Genomic DNA, 15,382 nt, shown 5'->3' on the forward strand with positions numbered 1-15,382 from the left:
TGTAACAAAAAAACAGTGTATGGTTTATACAGAATAGCACCACAAAAGTTAGCTTGAAATCAAAATTGGGAAAAAGCAAAGAGCAGTGAAAGTCTCCTTTCCTGCTCTGTAGAGTCGTCTTCATGTGAGAGCTGGGCGTTTGCGAGCATTTCTGCCTGTGTGCTGGGTGGTGTTGGTTAGCTAGCGTGCAGGCTAGCTGCGCCTGAGGGCTGTGGTTCAGTTAGCGTAGCTTGCTTTTGCATTAGCTAAGCTTAGCTTAGCCTAGCGTGCCTGGTTACCGTTCCGGCAATCAGACTGCGGCTTTCCACAAAAGACGAGCCAGCACAGCAGGCTGCGGGCGAGTGCTAGCATGTGCTAAGCTAATGCTGCTGCTCAAAACTGTCCTGTGTGTATATGCCGTTCCTTGAAGAACAGCTTGAGAATAGTTGGCTATATAGCATTCTATTTTATTTCACAGCAAGTCAGAACTGCTGATCATGTTGGTTTAGTTAAGGATCTTAAATATGCTCACAGTGCAATTTGGCGTTTCACTTCCCTTTAAACTTTACCTCAAAAGCTTAAACACATCACCTGCTGGAAACACTTCCTTTATCTTACAACATCCTATTTGTTCATTTTAGCTCTGTAGCTAAAAGACAAGCTTTGTGCCCCCCTTGTAAAAACCCAGCTAACAAAGAAGGTTATTGCTGTTTGAAAGATTTTGAGTTAAAGAGGTTTAAAATCCATTGCTGCTCTGTTTGGAGCTGCGCTGTTACCTGTATGTGGCGGAGTAATACATGGAGAGCTTTGGTTACAGTGCATTACCGGCTGATAATGGCACTCATGTAACGCCTCTCAGCCAATTACATGCAGAGTTGGACCTAACTGTTATATAATGATGTATGTCAAAGGTACTGAGATGTTTATTTGCCTTCATATGTGACTCTGTATCTTGAACAGACTCCCTTCATTTATTTCAGTGTCAGTGCTCTCAATATTATATAGAGAAGTTGCAGTTTCAGTTTCCTCATTTCTGCTGCAGACGTTCCCACACTTTGTTATGCAATTCTGATTACACTTCATTTTTAACCAGTGTATTTAAACTAGGGCTGCCAATGTTAAAGCGATAACGTGATTAATTTAGAATCAGAAAGCATTATTATTTTTTTTATTGCTTCACTTGCTTATTTATTAGTTCATACATGAAATAATGTAACACCAAAGCACATTTATGTCATAACTTACAGAAATAAAATCAATAAAAGAAAGAATCTTGGTCAAGCGGTCTCCATGTTACAGCACTGCACACACTCTGGTTCTCTCCGCTCTCAGTGTAGCTACACATGTGCTCGCGCATGTACACATTACTGAAAACTGGTCGTTACATATTTTCCCAAGGCCATTTAAATGGTCATCCCCCCTGTTGTGATCATGTGTGCAATACCAAACACTTCCTGTGATTTGTATACTCAGCAGTGTTTTACAAAAAGTAAAACAAAAAAAAAAGTGTAATTTATCATGTATTCTTTATTCCAGCACCCACATTACATTTATCTCCCCTTAATTGACACCACTAATATAAATTCCATTTTACATTTCTTTTAATCACATTTAAATATACACTATACAATCCTGCGTCTTAAGAACAAGTGCGATTAATCAAGTAATAATAAATGCGAGGGTGTGCTATAACGTGTAATACTGGCACTGCTGTGCTGCGTTCATATGCGCGAGGCCGCAGGCATAATGGTGTTCCATTATCGCTGTTTATTAAAAGTTGAGTTAAAGAGGACAAAAAAGTACAATTTGTTTAGTTATAATAGTTATAGTTTATTTGTGAGACTGCGTCTTTGCCTGCGCCACCTATTGGAGACGTGGCGTTTCTTAACTGTGTCTATAGGATCCAGCACTGCCCAGTGGTGTTTAATGACATCGCATTTGGTTTGTATTTGGATTGCAAGTGCTGTATCGTTGCTAGGTTAGCTGTATGTGGCGGAGTAATACATGGAGATCTTTGGTTGCAGTGCATCTCAGCCAATCACATTGCAAGATCGGAACTAACTGTGGTATAATCACAGTTAATCATAGAATATTGTCATGATTAATCAAATTAAATATTTAAATCGATTGACATTAAGACCCTTTAAGTGGTAATAACTGTGTTGGTGTCTTAACATTTTCTCACAGGAAAATGAAATTAATGAAGTTCAAACGTTTATATGTGTAAATATATTTTTTTTAACGTTAATATGAAATGTATTTTTTTCACGACTGTACATATAAATTGGTTGAGTGTAAGTGTGACATGTTAAGCAGAGAGAAACGTTGTTTGTCGTTGTGTTTAGTGTGACTGAGATGTTTAGTCACAGCTGTGCTATTGTCATATCTTCTTTGCCACCTGTATGGTGTGTTTAATTCTTGTTTGTCTGTGAGGTAACAGTCAGGAAGCCTTTGCTGTTGTTGGAGATAAGGATTGAAGTGGCATCTGTGAATTTAATCATGACATGACTATTTTTCAAAAAGACATGACAGGCTCTCTCAGATTCGAGTCTCTTTGGCCTGGTAATGTGAATACAGCATTACTCTTATTTAACTTAGTTTTTGCAGTTTTACTTACTTTATATTTTACACTATATGAAACCATTTTATTGATGCAAGAAACATTTTGTTCATGTTGGTTACCTAGAAATTTGGATTTAAAAATATGTCTTTTTTGACATTTTACAGATATTGCAAAAGACAGAGATTGTTAAACTGATTTTGTGGCATGTGTGTTAGAAACTGGTGCAGGTTACCATTGCAGAAAAAAAAGTTATAATTTTCTATTATGTTTAAGGACTAATATCCTAAAAATGAAGCTGGTCATGATGGTTGTAAAATTAGCTCTTGACCAGCATAAGGGATGTTTTTATCTGTTGCCTTTCGTTTAGTTTGAACTACAAATTTATTCAACTTGACCAAAGTTGAACAACCAGTATGACCAAAGCTTAACCATGCTGGTTGACCAGCAAAACAGGAGGCATCATACATTATGCTGGTAAAAACCTAGTTCACATGATCAAATAAATCACTATTATTATAAACCGGCTCTCTTGCTCCAGGCTCTGAACGAGAGCACTGAACCCGGGCAGACAGCGCCGGAGAGTAGGTTGTTTGGATGTTAGCATAGCCAGTTGGCTAACTTTCCTGCTGTCCTTTTTTCTCCGCCCTCCTCCGGCTCTTGTAGGTAGGCGGTCCGTCACAAGCCCTGGAGATATCAGCCAGTAGCATTTGCTGAGGGAGGCGACCCTGACTCCGCCCCCAAACTGATAAAAAAAACACCCCTTTCAAAACTCAAGGGCAAAAGACTCGCTCAAACAGAAACAAAAGCCGCAGGTAATTTGCATGGCAGGCGAGGAGAACTGTGAATTTGAGAGGAAAATAAACACCAGAGAGAAGAAAAATGAAGCTCGAGAGCGATATTCTGTTCAGCACGCACACATTTCCCTTTTTTTTTTGCTCGTTAGTTTCATATTTGTGCTCACAATAAGTTCATTTACACACGAAAAATGTTCAAACACGCTGGTTAATTTTTTTCACCTGGTATTTTTGCGCCCCCAACTTTTGACATTGATGTGATGCCATAGCCATGTGTGTGGTCTGGCTGACTTTTGCAGGCTAATTCTGTGGTCAGTAGTTAACCAACAGGAGAATGGGTAATCTTCCTTGCTATAATACTGTTTTGTACATCAAAAAAAGTGTAAATGTTTTGAACAGATTTGAGACATTTGTAAGTACACAAAACATATCAGGCTTAAATAAAGATCAAATACAAACAATTAAGAAAAGTACCCTCATTTTATTCATCATTGAAGAACATCAACACAAACAGAAATACTATTACACTGTAATACTACTAACATTCAAACTGAATGGGAAACTGAATTAGGCTTTATCAGATATACATAATACAGTGCTGGAAAAAATAATTAAGAGACCACTTCAGTTTCTGAATCAGTTTCTCTGATTTTGCTATTTATAGGTAGATGTTTGAGTAAAATGAACATTGTTTTTTTTTATAAACTACTATAAACTACGAACAACATTTCTCCCAAATTCCAAAAAAAAAAAAAAATTGTCATTTAGAGCATTTATTCGCAGAAAATTAGAAATTACTAAAATAATAAAAAAGATGCAGAGCTTTCAGACCTCAAAGAAAATGCAAAGAAAACAAGTTTAAATTCATAAAGTTTTAAGAGTTCAGAAATCAATATTTGGTGAAATAACACTGGTTTTTCATCACAGTTTTAATGCTTCTTGCCATATTCTCCTCCACCAGTCTTACACACTGCTTTTGGATAACTTTACGCCACTCCTGGTGCAAAAATTCAAGCAGCTTTTATTAGCTTGGTTTGATGCCTTGTGATCATCCATGACCATCCATGGTTTTTGGTGTTTTCTCTAACAACAATGGTGTCTAACGTTTGGACCATTTGTGGTAGATATAAGACATTCCAGCCAGCACAAACAGCACTACGATCACCAGGACGACCGATACACCAGTGAATGGCCCATGGAGTTTATCTTCACCTGTAGAAAAATGAAGAGAAATTTGAGTCTAGTACTGATACAGTATGCTGCAATATTACTGGTATGCCATTGAAAATATTCAAGATGTAAAATGTTGTACTCAATATGTTTAGACCTTAGATATAAACCATCTGACAATGATTTAAGATAAACCCACAAATGCAACTCTGCAAAATAAAAGCCCAATGTTGTCCATCCCCAGAAGACTTCCCTCCTCTCTGAGGCATCTGGGATGGAGCATCACACAGTGAACATGTGTAAGAGTGTAAATAAATTTCACCTGCTGTTGTGCAAATGAAACAGCCAACAGGTAGAAATGAGAGGCAATTAGCAAGAAACCCTCTATACAGGTGTGGTTCTGCAGGTGGTAACCACAGACAGTTCTGGCTGATGTTTTGGTCACTTTTGCATTTTGTCAGTTCTCTCATCATAGAGGTAGCATGAGGCGGCACAGACCTCCATGTGCTCACAGAGGTACTCTGACTGCCATTAAGTACTGAGATGAGATCCTCAGATCCACTGTAAGACCATATGCTTGTGCAGTTTGCCCTGGGTTCCTCCTGATGCAGGACAAGGCTAGACGTCATGTGGCTGAAGTGTGTCAGCAGTTCCTGCATAATGAAGGCATTGATGATATGGACTGACCCGGTCCCCAGAACTGAATCTAATCCAGCACTAATCTGGGACATCATGTCTCGCTCCATCTAGCAACACCACACTACACTACAGACTGCCCAGGTGTGACTGATGCTTTAATCCAGGTCTGGGAGGAGATTCCTCAGGAGAACATCCGCCACCTCATCGGAAGCATGACCAGGTGTTGTGGGAGGTCACAGAGGCACGTGGAGCCACACACACTACTGATCCTCATTTTAACTTGTCTTGAGGAATTTCCACTGAAATTGGATCAGCCTGTTGTTTGATTTTCCACTTTGATTTTGAGTATGATTTCAAATCCAGACCTCCCTGGTATAATAATTTTGATTTACAGTGATCATTTTTATGATATTTTGTTCTCATTGCATTCCAATATATAATAAATAAAGATCTCAAATTGAATATTTTACACATTGAGATCTAGGATGTGTTATTTTAGTGTTCCCTTTATTTTTTTGAGCAGTGTATATTCAGGGGTTGGACAATGAAACTGAAACACCTGGTTTTAGACCACAATAATTTATTGTGGTGACGGACAGTTCTGGTGGAAACAGGAGAGTTGAGGTGCACATTGAATTCTGCCGTGATTTCGGCAGCTGTGGTTTTATCTTTTTTTGATACAATCCGGGTTAGCACCCAAACATCCCTTTCAGACAGCTTCCTCTTGCGTCCACAGTTAATCCTGTTAGATATGCTTGGTCCTTCTTAGTGGTTACCCCAGATACCGTGGCTCTTGATACATCACAAAGACTTGCTGTCTTGGTCACAGATGCGCCAGCAAGACGTGCACCAACAATTTGTCCTCTTTTGAACTCTGCTCTTACTGGCGCAATGTGCAATTAATGAATATTGGCCACCATATATGTGTGTGTGTGTGTGTGTGTTTGTGTGTTTATTACCTGTGCTTGCCATTTTTGTTGGCGGCACAACAACTGCAGGGAAAGGAAAAGAAACATTTTTATAAGACCTGAACAATGTTTATTAAAGTCTTAAATAACTTATTGTAGAGAATAGTAGATGTGCTGATAAAATCCAAACATCCAACTTTTAAGGTCAATTAAATGCAGCAAAACTTTTAGATCTACGTCTTCGTCCAGTATACTTAAAGTCAAGTCACATCCCTGAAACAATTGCAGCTGTTCTCTACACTGTGTAAACCCATCATGACCGTTGATGTCAGTAATGCGTTACTCTAATCTATTTTGTGAAGTGCACCAGTCCCTCCTGCAGCAAAAAAAAAAAAAAAACACAACATGATGCTGCCATCCCCATGTTTCACAGTTGGGATGATATTCTTAGGCTTGCAGGCCTCTGATGGTCATTATGGTCAAACAGAAACTAAAAAAGTTTAGTTTCGTCAGACCACAGGACAAGTCTCCAGAAATTAAGGTCTTTGATTCCTGTGTACATTTGCAATCATTAATCTGGCTTTTTTTATCTTTCTTTTAGAGTAACGGCTGTTGATATGTACATTTCTGCTGGACATTCCCAACTTGTCTATACTTGCGTATAATTGTTTGTAAAGATGTACGAGGCACCTTCAGGCATCTGGAAATTGCACCCAAGAATGAAGCAGACTTGTGCAAATCCACAATTCTCTTCCTGATATTTTGGCTAATTTATTTAGTCCTGCCTATGATGTTACACAAAGAAGCAGTATGTTTTAGGTGTGCCTTAAAATATGTCTACAGGTGTGTCTCTGATTAACTCAGAAGATTTCAAAATGTGACATCATCATATGGGCTGTCTCAAATTGCTTAAAAATCATAGTAATCTTAGTAATCTTGGCTTTGCATAAAGTAATAAAAATTGACATTTGGCAAATATAAATAATTCTAGTAATCCTAATTAACCTGAAATGGGAAAAGTTTATTTTGATTTTATGTCAGACAGTGAGAAAAACATGCTTATATGTATATGTATGCCATCACTGATCATGACACACCAACCAACACATCAGCTGTTCTATACTGAACTGATTTAAAACATACCTTTTGGTATTTTGCAGATGAATGGTGAATGATCTTCACAGTGACGTTTACCCCACTCTAGAGACCTTGCTGACACCACTGCACAGTCAAGACTTGCCTCCATTTCTTGCACATCACGAAACTCATAAGATGCAGTGTATTGACGAATATTATAGTATTCCACCACACTCTGGTCCACCCACAGCCAGTGACCTGTTCAGTTCATACACAAAAACATACACCCATCATTTGGACAGACTACAGATCTGTGTATATAAAGCTTTACTGATCAGGCATATCACCAACAACCACTTCTAAAACTTTTTAAACTTACTATTAAAAGATTTAATTAAATGAGATGTTTATAAATTTATAAATGTTCATTAAATTTATGTTGCATATGGTGAGATACAACGTAAGCCAAAAAATTTGTCCCTGTCCAAAAAAAGCTTTGCCAGTTTATTCTATGAATCCGAAATGGAATAGATATTGAAAAATGAAATTGGAAAATGAATCAAAGTTTAGGGAAGAAATGACACCAAAAATAGTGAAGCGTCAGAATGCTGACTGAAACAAACAAAAAAAAAAAACAGACTGTATTTCCTTGGTCTCAGGCAGCATATCTCAGCCTCCCTCAGTCTAAACTTCAGCCTGTTCTGGCCAAGCCGTAGGGCCCTATCGTACACCCTGCGCAAGGCACGTGGCGAGGCGTGTTGCTATCTTACACCCCATCAACAGTCTATTTTCACGCCTTGCGCACGCGTCCTTTTATTTCACTTTGCTATTATTTAATTGAAATTCACTTTTGTACTTTTTATATTTGAAAAACATCAAAACACATTGCTACCACGCTCTCGCGTCCGCGCTGGCCATCTTTTCAAAAACTTCAAAAAATGTGAAATACACAGATCTATAAAGCTATATGTTAGCGTTCGTTTCTTATCACCAGGTCACATTTTTAATAAAAACTGTCGGATCAAGTGTAGTTCAAACAGCAAAGCAATGGTATGAAACACCCTATTACCACCATCTTTACTGTTATTTAACCCAGAGAAAATCAGGCAAAATGTGCTTTCTCTCTTTCGCAGCGCGGAGCTGAATTCAGAGTGAGGCTATGAATGAATATATATATATATATATATATATATATATATATATATATATATATATATATATATATATATATATATATATAAATATAATCGGTTTAGTAAAAATACACTTAAAATGATTAAGGACCTGTAAAAAAATTTAATCAAATATTGTCAAATACAAAGGAATGTTTGAGGTTTTGGTGAGCTGTTTCCACGATTTGAAACTGAAACTAATGTAAGTTATTCTGCGCACCATCAGAAAGTTTGATGAGTTCATCTTTTTTATAATTTAAATATTTAACCTTTTTCATTATTATTTTATTCTTTTTTATTATTTTGATTTCCATGTTCCTAGCTTATTATTACTAATTTCATTATTTCTCATTATTTTACCTTAATTTTACTACTTTTATTATTTTTTTCTGCATTTAATATTTTATAAATTCTTCACTTTTTATGTGTCAGTTTTTAAACAGTGTCCAATGTGTCTACTGTATTAGACACTACTACATAGCTTATGCCAACCTGTAGATGTATTCACATATTGTCACATTAGAACCACAAACTTTAATGTATTTTATTTATATTTTAAGTAATAGACCAACACACAGAAGCACATAATTGTGAAGTGGAACAAATGTGATACATGGTATCACATTTTTTATCAAATTATTATTGTTTTAAATGTGATGTGTGTTTACTCTGAACCCCCTAAATAAAATCCAGTGCAGTCAATTGCCTTCAGAAGTCACTGAATAAGTTAATAGAGTCCAGCTGAGTGTAATGTAGTCTCAGTATAAATACAGCTGTTCCTTGAAGGCCATAATAGATTGTTAGAGAACACTAGAGAACAAACCGCATCATGAAGACCAATGAACTCACCAGACAGGTCAGAGATAAAGTTGTGGAGACATTTATAGCAGGGTTGGGTTATAAAAGGTGCACTGTTCAATCCAGCATCAAAAAATGGAAAAATAATTCTATAACTTCAAACCTACCAAAAAATGGCTGTCTACCCAAACTACCCAAGAGGCCCATGGTCACTCTGGAGGAGCTGCCGAAATCCACAGCTCAGGGGGGAGAATTTGTCTACAGCACAACTAGAAGTCGTGCACTCCTGGTCAAAGTTAATGAGAAGAAGCAATAGACTTGAGACTGGGAAGGAGATTCACCTTCCAACAAGACAATGACCCTAAACATACAGCCAGTGGAATGGTTTATATCATCAAAGAAAATTCAAGTTACAATGGCCTTGTCAAAGTCCTCACCTAAATCCCATTAAGCATCTGTAGCATTACATGAAAATTGCTGAAAATGGGCAAACATCTCAGTCTTAAGATGCGCAAAGCTGGTAGAGATATGCCTCAAAAGTCATGCAGCTGTAATTACAGCAACAGGGATCTTGATATGGGGGGAGGGGTCATTTTCCTTCAACTTTACAATTTTGTGCTACTTTGTGTTGGTCTATCATTTTAAATCTTGATAAAATACAGTTTGTGGTTGTATGATGGCAAAATGTGAAAACGTTCAAGGGGTATGAATATCAGTGGAGCTGATAAAATGGATTGATGGAGAGTGTAGAAAAAAGGAGGTGGTATTATTGTTATGGCTGATCAAGGTTTGTATTAATATTTTATAACCTATTTTTGTCATTTTACCTGCATGGTTCTTGAAAATGCCTATCCAGTAATCGCTGTAATCATTAGCAAACAACCTAAGGTAGTTTTGTAGAAACTTGGCCTCCATTGGATCCAAGATGCTAACAAGATTAGCTCCTGTGAAAAAGAAAGAAATGTGAATTAAATGTTTTATTATGTTTCAATCTTATTGTAACATAAACCAACGTAAACTAGTGCAGTATAAAAAAACTGTGAAATGAATTAAAGTGTAAAAGTCTATATAACTTACAGTTTCATTTTCCATTGCACTTCTGTATTGCAGCGTAGGCATGCACTATATTATGTAACTATTTTTTTTTGCCTCAAAAATTTTTTTTAATAAAAGATAGTTGCACGCACCTCTTGCCATACACATTCGTGAGGCTTTGGTCCACTGCACTGACCTCTTTACAAATGCATAGCAGTGTCCTTTATAAGGCAACCATGTCATCTTCGGTTCATCTTCAGCTGGCTCAGGACACAAACCTAGGTACTGAGCTGGTGGAGCTGGAGGAATTTCTGTGAAGAAGGTGAAGTTGCTAAAACAGACTGGTTGCTATAGAACTAGGCCCTCAGAAGCTACGTTGGGTAGTGCACCTCTTGGTGAGAGACTGCTAACAACTACTGTATTGCTAACATACCTCTATAACACACCTGAAGGCAATTTGCCATTCCCACATACCCATTTCCACACACCGGGTTGGCAGGTATAGACAACAGCACGTAAGCGAACAGTGTGCTGCAGTCATGAAAACAGGCAAGCTGGCTATTTTTCTGCTTAACAGGTAATCACTGAACTTCAGTAAGTTTTGCTGACCAAAGCTGAGTAATTTACCACCACCTCTAGCCTAGTACACTCGGAAATTTTGGACACTGAAATGTATGTAGCCTGTAGCCATTTCACACACACTGAAAAAAATTATGAGTAAAATTTACTTTAAAAAAGGTTTGCAAACTTTATGCATTTGCTTTTTTTTTTTTTACATTTAAGTAACTTCAACTCGGTTTCAAGACTTAAATGTTACATAGAGTAAATAGGTGAACTGAACTTCAGTCAATCCTTTCTTTTAGTAAACTTTACTTAATTTCCGCATACAATATTACCTAAATACAATTACTTCATTTATACAATATTAATGAAATAGTTTATGATACATAATATATTATAATTCCTAAAATTTTAATATTTTTAGTTAAAACACACATTCAAATACTTACATAATCTCAAAGATTTATTTTGTAAACAGACCAAGTCTCACTGTCTCAACACATGGATGGCATGTAATACATTCTTTTTAAAAATAATGTATTACATGCCATCCATGTGTTGAGAGAGTGTAATATGTGTTTTACATAATATATTATAATTCCTGAAATTTAAATATTTTTAGTTATCATAATATATTGTATAAATGAAGTAATTGTATTTAGGTAATATTGTTTGCAGACATTAAGTAAAGTTTACTAAAAGAAAGGATTGACTGAGGTTCAGTTCACTTATTTACTCTAACATTTAAGTCCTGAAACCGAGTTAAAGTTACTTAAATCTATCTGAAATTAAATTTTCTTAAAAAAAGCAAGTGCAGAAAGTTGCGAAACTTTTTTAAAGTAAATTTTACTCATCACTTTTTTCAGTGCACTTGCCCTCATCTATTACTGATTGTTCGTTTAAGCTGAATAAAAAAATAATAATTCTAATTCCAAATTAATTGTTGCCACGTGTATTTTTTTTTAAATGTTTTTCTCACCTGTTGACTTCTTACACAGGCTGTATAAGGTTTGGTTGCACTGGGCAGTTTTCCACATTCCACCTACATTCACATAAACACAGGGATAGTCCAGCGTTGGTTCATTAGAATCCCACCTCTCCATATTCAAATGCCACTTATCAATCCACTGGAAAGATCCATGTGTCTGTTAAAACGAAAGCAAGCAGGCATATTTTTTTTAAACATAACACAAAAACATTAACTGTGACAGTTAATTATTAACAGTTCTAAAATTGCATTAGCTTGGTCATATCTCTTGAAGATATGCTGTTAGGGTTAAAGTGTTTTTTTAGGGCTGTCAACTTTAAAGCGTTGACGCACGCTGTTAATTTGGAGTCAGTAACGCGCTACTTTATTTAAGACAAGTTAATTAAGCACCAAGTTTGACCCCCACTTCCACCATACTCTGCCCCGCCCCTGCCCCACACACCCATCTGTTTTCTGGCTGAATGATTGAACTGCGCTTTGAACTTCCAGCTCAGACCCGGTCAGAGAGCTTTATTTCTCTCTCTCTCTCTCTCTGTCTGACACACACACACACACACACACACATACAAAAAACACATACACACACAGAATTGGCTTTCCTGCCCTCCGATTTTTATACTGAGCAAATTAAGTTAGAATTCAGAAATTCTCACAACCAAGCAGAGACATTTACAAGCCAATTTATCATGCATTCTTTATTCCAGCACTCAACGTTACTTTTATCTCCCCTTAAACATACAAGTATATACTATTATTTTAATTGACACCACTAATATAAAGCAATTGCATTTTACATTTCTTACATTCATTCTTTTATTTACATTTAAATATCTACTATAAAAATTCACGTCTAAAGAAAAACAAATGCGATTAATCGCAGTTAACCATAGAATTTTGTTGTGATTAATCAGATAAAATTTTTTCATCGATTCACACCACTACTTTTTTATTATTATTATTATTTACATCTTAAAAGCATTTCTCTTACCCAGTGCCTTAACACAAACTGTGGTTTAGCTGTCCTAGGTCAAGGTCAAGATGGAACATATTAGTATTTTGCTTAGAGTTGGTTGTATAAATTGTGTTGCTGCTGTCTGAGTTGCATGGGACTTTGGGGAGCTTCAGGGGTTCATTGATGTCATTAATGTTATGGTTGATTCCCTCCTCCTATCTAATGTTTTTTTAAGAGGCATGCATTCGGGTGATTTTTTATTCGATGTTAGTGATAGAGAGGAACTTATTTTATTGGTGTAATTTAGCTGATGTTAGTGTCTGTGTGTTTAAATCAGGCGCTCACATGTCCCAGGAATGGGTGGACCAAAGACCAAAGATTCCAGCAGCATTTTTCTTTGTAAGGACATTTCCTGTTATAGATTTTCCTGATTTTCACATATGTTTTCTGCTTTTTTTATAGTCTCCATAGTATGTTTTGTTTATTTTATGTTTTTATGTTGTATGTTGTAAAATTAAAGAAGGGTTCAAAAACGTGTCCTACAGTGTATACCCAACGTTAGTAAATTTTAGAATTAGTGTTCTAGGGTTAAGTCAAGTCAACCAGAACCATGAAGCGATGTAAGCATGTTCAGGCACGGATTGTTTAAACGCAGTGTGAGTACAGGCCAGCAGGGGAGTGGGAAGGGAGCAGCACAATTCAACCAAATCCTGCTTCGTGTGAGTACAACCTAAGAGAGAACAACCTTTGGTGGGTAGAAGTGCTGCAACCATCAGTCAACATAATCAACAACATCAGATTTAAGTCGATTTAAGTCAGTAATTGCTGGGGATCAGTATTAATTTTGTTATGAAATCTATGACAAAAAATATTCATTGACTTTTTCTTTTACTATATTACAATATCTTCGGGAAGTTGTGATGCTTTATAAACTAGACTATTGTAATGTGTTACTGAATTTAGTTGAGTTTTAATGGAAAGGAAATACATGCTAGTGTAGCTCCATATTCCACACCTTCAACAGTTTGAACAGCTGTGTCAGGCTCTGTCAGTCTTGTCATGTGTTTATTTGCATTTTAAAAAAGTAATGCATTAATGTAAATGTAAAGTTTCCAGATTAACTGCATGTTAATGTTGTCAACCTTAATTTATATATTGCTTACACTGTTGTATTTACAATTCGTAATTTGTAGTGTTTTTAATGCTAAACATAATAATGAATGAAGCAAAGGGCACCAATCAAAATCTTGCCTAGAGCACCACATTGGTCAGGGCCGGTGGTGCATCGAATTCTGTGCCATTCGAGCTGTGTGAGTGTAGGGGAGCTAATACAGGGCAAATTGGTTAAAATCAAACAAATTGGTTAAAATGCAACCAAATGTTGGTGTAGCTTACATAATCTAATAAACTGAGAAACAGCGGCCCTTTACAGACACAATTTGATGGTCAAAAAATTCAATGTAACACAGTCTCTGTGCAAGAGGCTCCAGAAAGTATTGTTAGTTCTTGTTTTTTTAATTCCTTCTACACATTCTTTCCCATATTTCATACCTCCATACTGTTAAGACCGATCCACAGTGGTTGTCCAACTTTATAAGTCTGCAGTTCAATGTAGGACTGGGTGAAGGCGTCCCGAATGCTGGCAAGCTTTGCTCCCTCAGCCTCACAGTAACTCTGCGCTTCTGCCCAGGTCATATTTGTTTGGACTATCTTATAAAAAGAATTCCCAAGCTTGATGTAAGTGTTCGACACTTCTGTTGGACTTTCAGCTTGAAGAGACTGGTCTGAATAGAGCAAAAAATAAAGAATTGTGTGTTAAAACCTAAAAATCTAAAATCTAAAATCTAAAATCTAATCTGTGCATTGGTCAGAAGAAAGAATTAAAATGCTTCCAACATCATAGTTGTCTTACCAATATTACGACTGCAAATATAACCACTGGTATAATTGCAGTCTTTTGTCACCCACTTTCCCAGCTCCTCTCTTTGTCCTCCTCCCATTGCTCCACAGGTATGAGGCTAAAAGAAATATAAAACATATATGGCTGAAAATCTCAGAAGTTTAAAATATTAAAAACATGCATGCTTTAGTAAAAAAATGTTTTACCTTAGAATGTACTATATATGATCTGCCCCAAATGTGATCCCACTATAAGAAACAACAGGATAATTTTTTTTTTTTAGTTTTGGGTAAATTAATTGACACAACAAAATAAAAATTTTAATTAAAAAAATAAAATACCTTATATAGCTGCAAAACTTGATATGTTAATCATAGTGGTCTGATTAGTTAATTGCCACTAAGGGGCGTAAAGTTGCTTCCACCATTATCCAATAAAAATGCTCTCAGGGGCAACTTTTGGGTAGTGTACAGTGCTTTTGCAAAAGTATTCATACCCTAGAATGTATTTTTCACATTTAAATCACCTTACAACCGCAAACTTAAATGTATTTTACTGAGATCTTTAATGACCAACACAAAGTTGTGAATTGTGAATACATTTTTTTACATTTAGAGCCACTTTTCACTGCAATTACAGCTGCAAGTCTTTGGGGGTTTGTCTCTACCAGCTTTGTGCAACTAGAGACCGAGATTTTTACCCAATTCTTCTTTGCAAAACAGCTTAAGCTCCGTCAGGTTGCATGCAGAGCTTCTGGAAACAATACTGTTCATGTCTCTCCACAGAAACTCAGTGAGATTTAGTTCAGGACTTTGACATTTTAACATATGAATATTCTTGAATCTA

General features: G+C 36.4%; 1 protein-coding gene across 1 annotated transcript in view; it reads right to left on the minus strand.

Annotated features, from left to right (window-relative positions):
* Positions 1-3,797: 3,797 nt before the first annotated feature.
* Positions 3,798-15,382, minus strand: part of LOC125803968 (macrophage mannose receptor 1-like) — a 52,916-nt gene continuing 41,331 nt past the window's right edge. The window contains exons 23-31 of the mRNA XM_049482819.1: positions 14,743-14,784; positions 14,549-14,654; positions 14,188-14,420; positions 11,676-11,841; positions 10,288-10,446; positions 9,928-10,044; positions 7,197-7,388; positions 6,105-6,137; positions 3,798-4,548 (exon numbers count right to left, since the gene is read on the minus strand). Coding sequence (XP_049338776.1) covers positions 4,436-4,548; positions 6,105-6,137; positions 7,197-7,388; positions 9,928-10,044; positions 10,288-10,446; positions 11,676-11,841; positions 14,188-14,420; positions 14,549-14,654; positions 14,743-14,784 — 1,161 coding nt within the window. The 3' untranslated portion in view covers positions 3,798-4,435. The remainder of the gene's footprint in view (positions 4,549-6,104; positions 6,138-7,196; positions 7,389-9,927; positions 10,045-10,287; positions 10,447-11,675; positions 11,842-14,187; positions 14,421-14,548; positions 14,655-14,742; positions 14,785-15,382) is intronic.

This window comes from Astyanax mexicanus, chromosome 8 (genome assembly GCF_023375975.1).
Source record: "Astyanax mexicanus isolate ESR-SI-001 chromosome 8, AstMex3_surface, whole genome shotgun sequence".
NCBI classification, from domain to species: Eukaryota; Metazoa; Chordata; class Actinopteri; order Characiformes; family Acestrorhamphidae; genus Astyanax; species Astyanax mexicanus.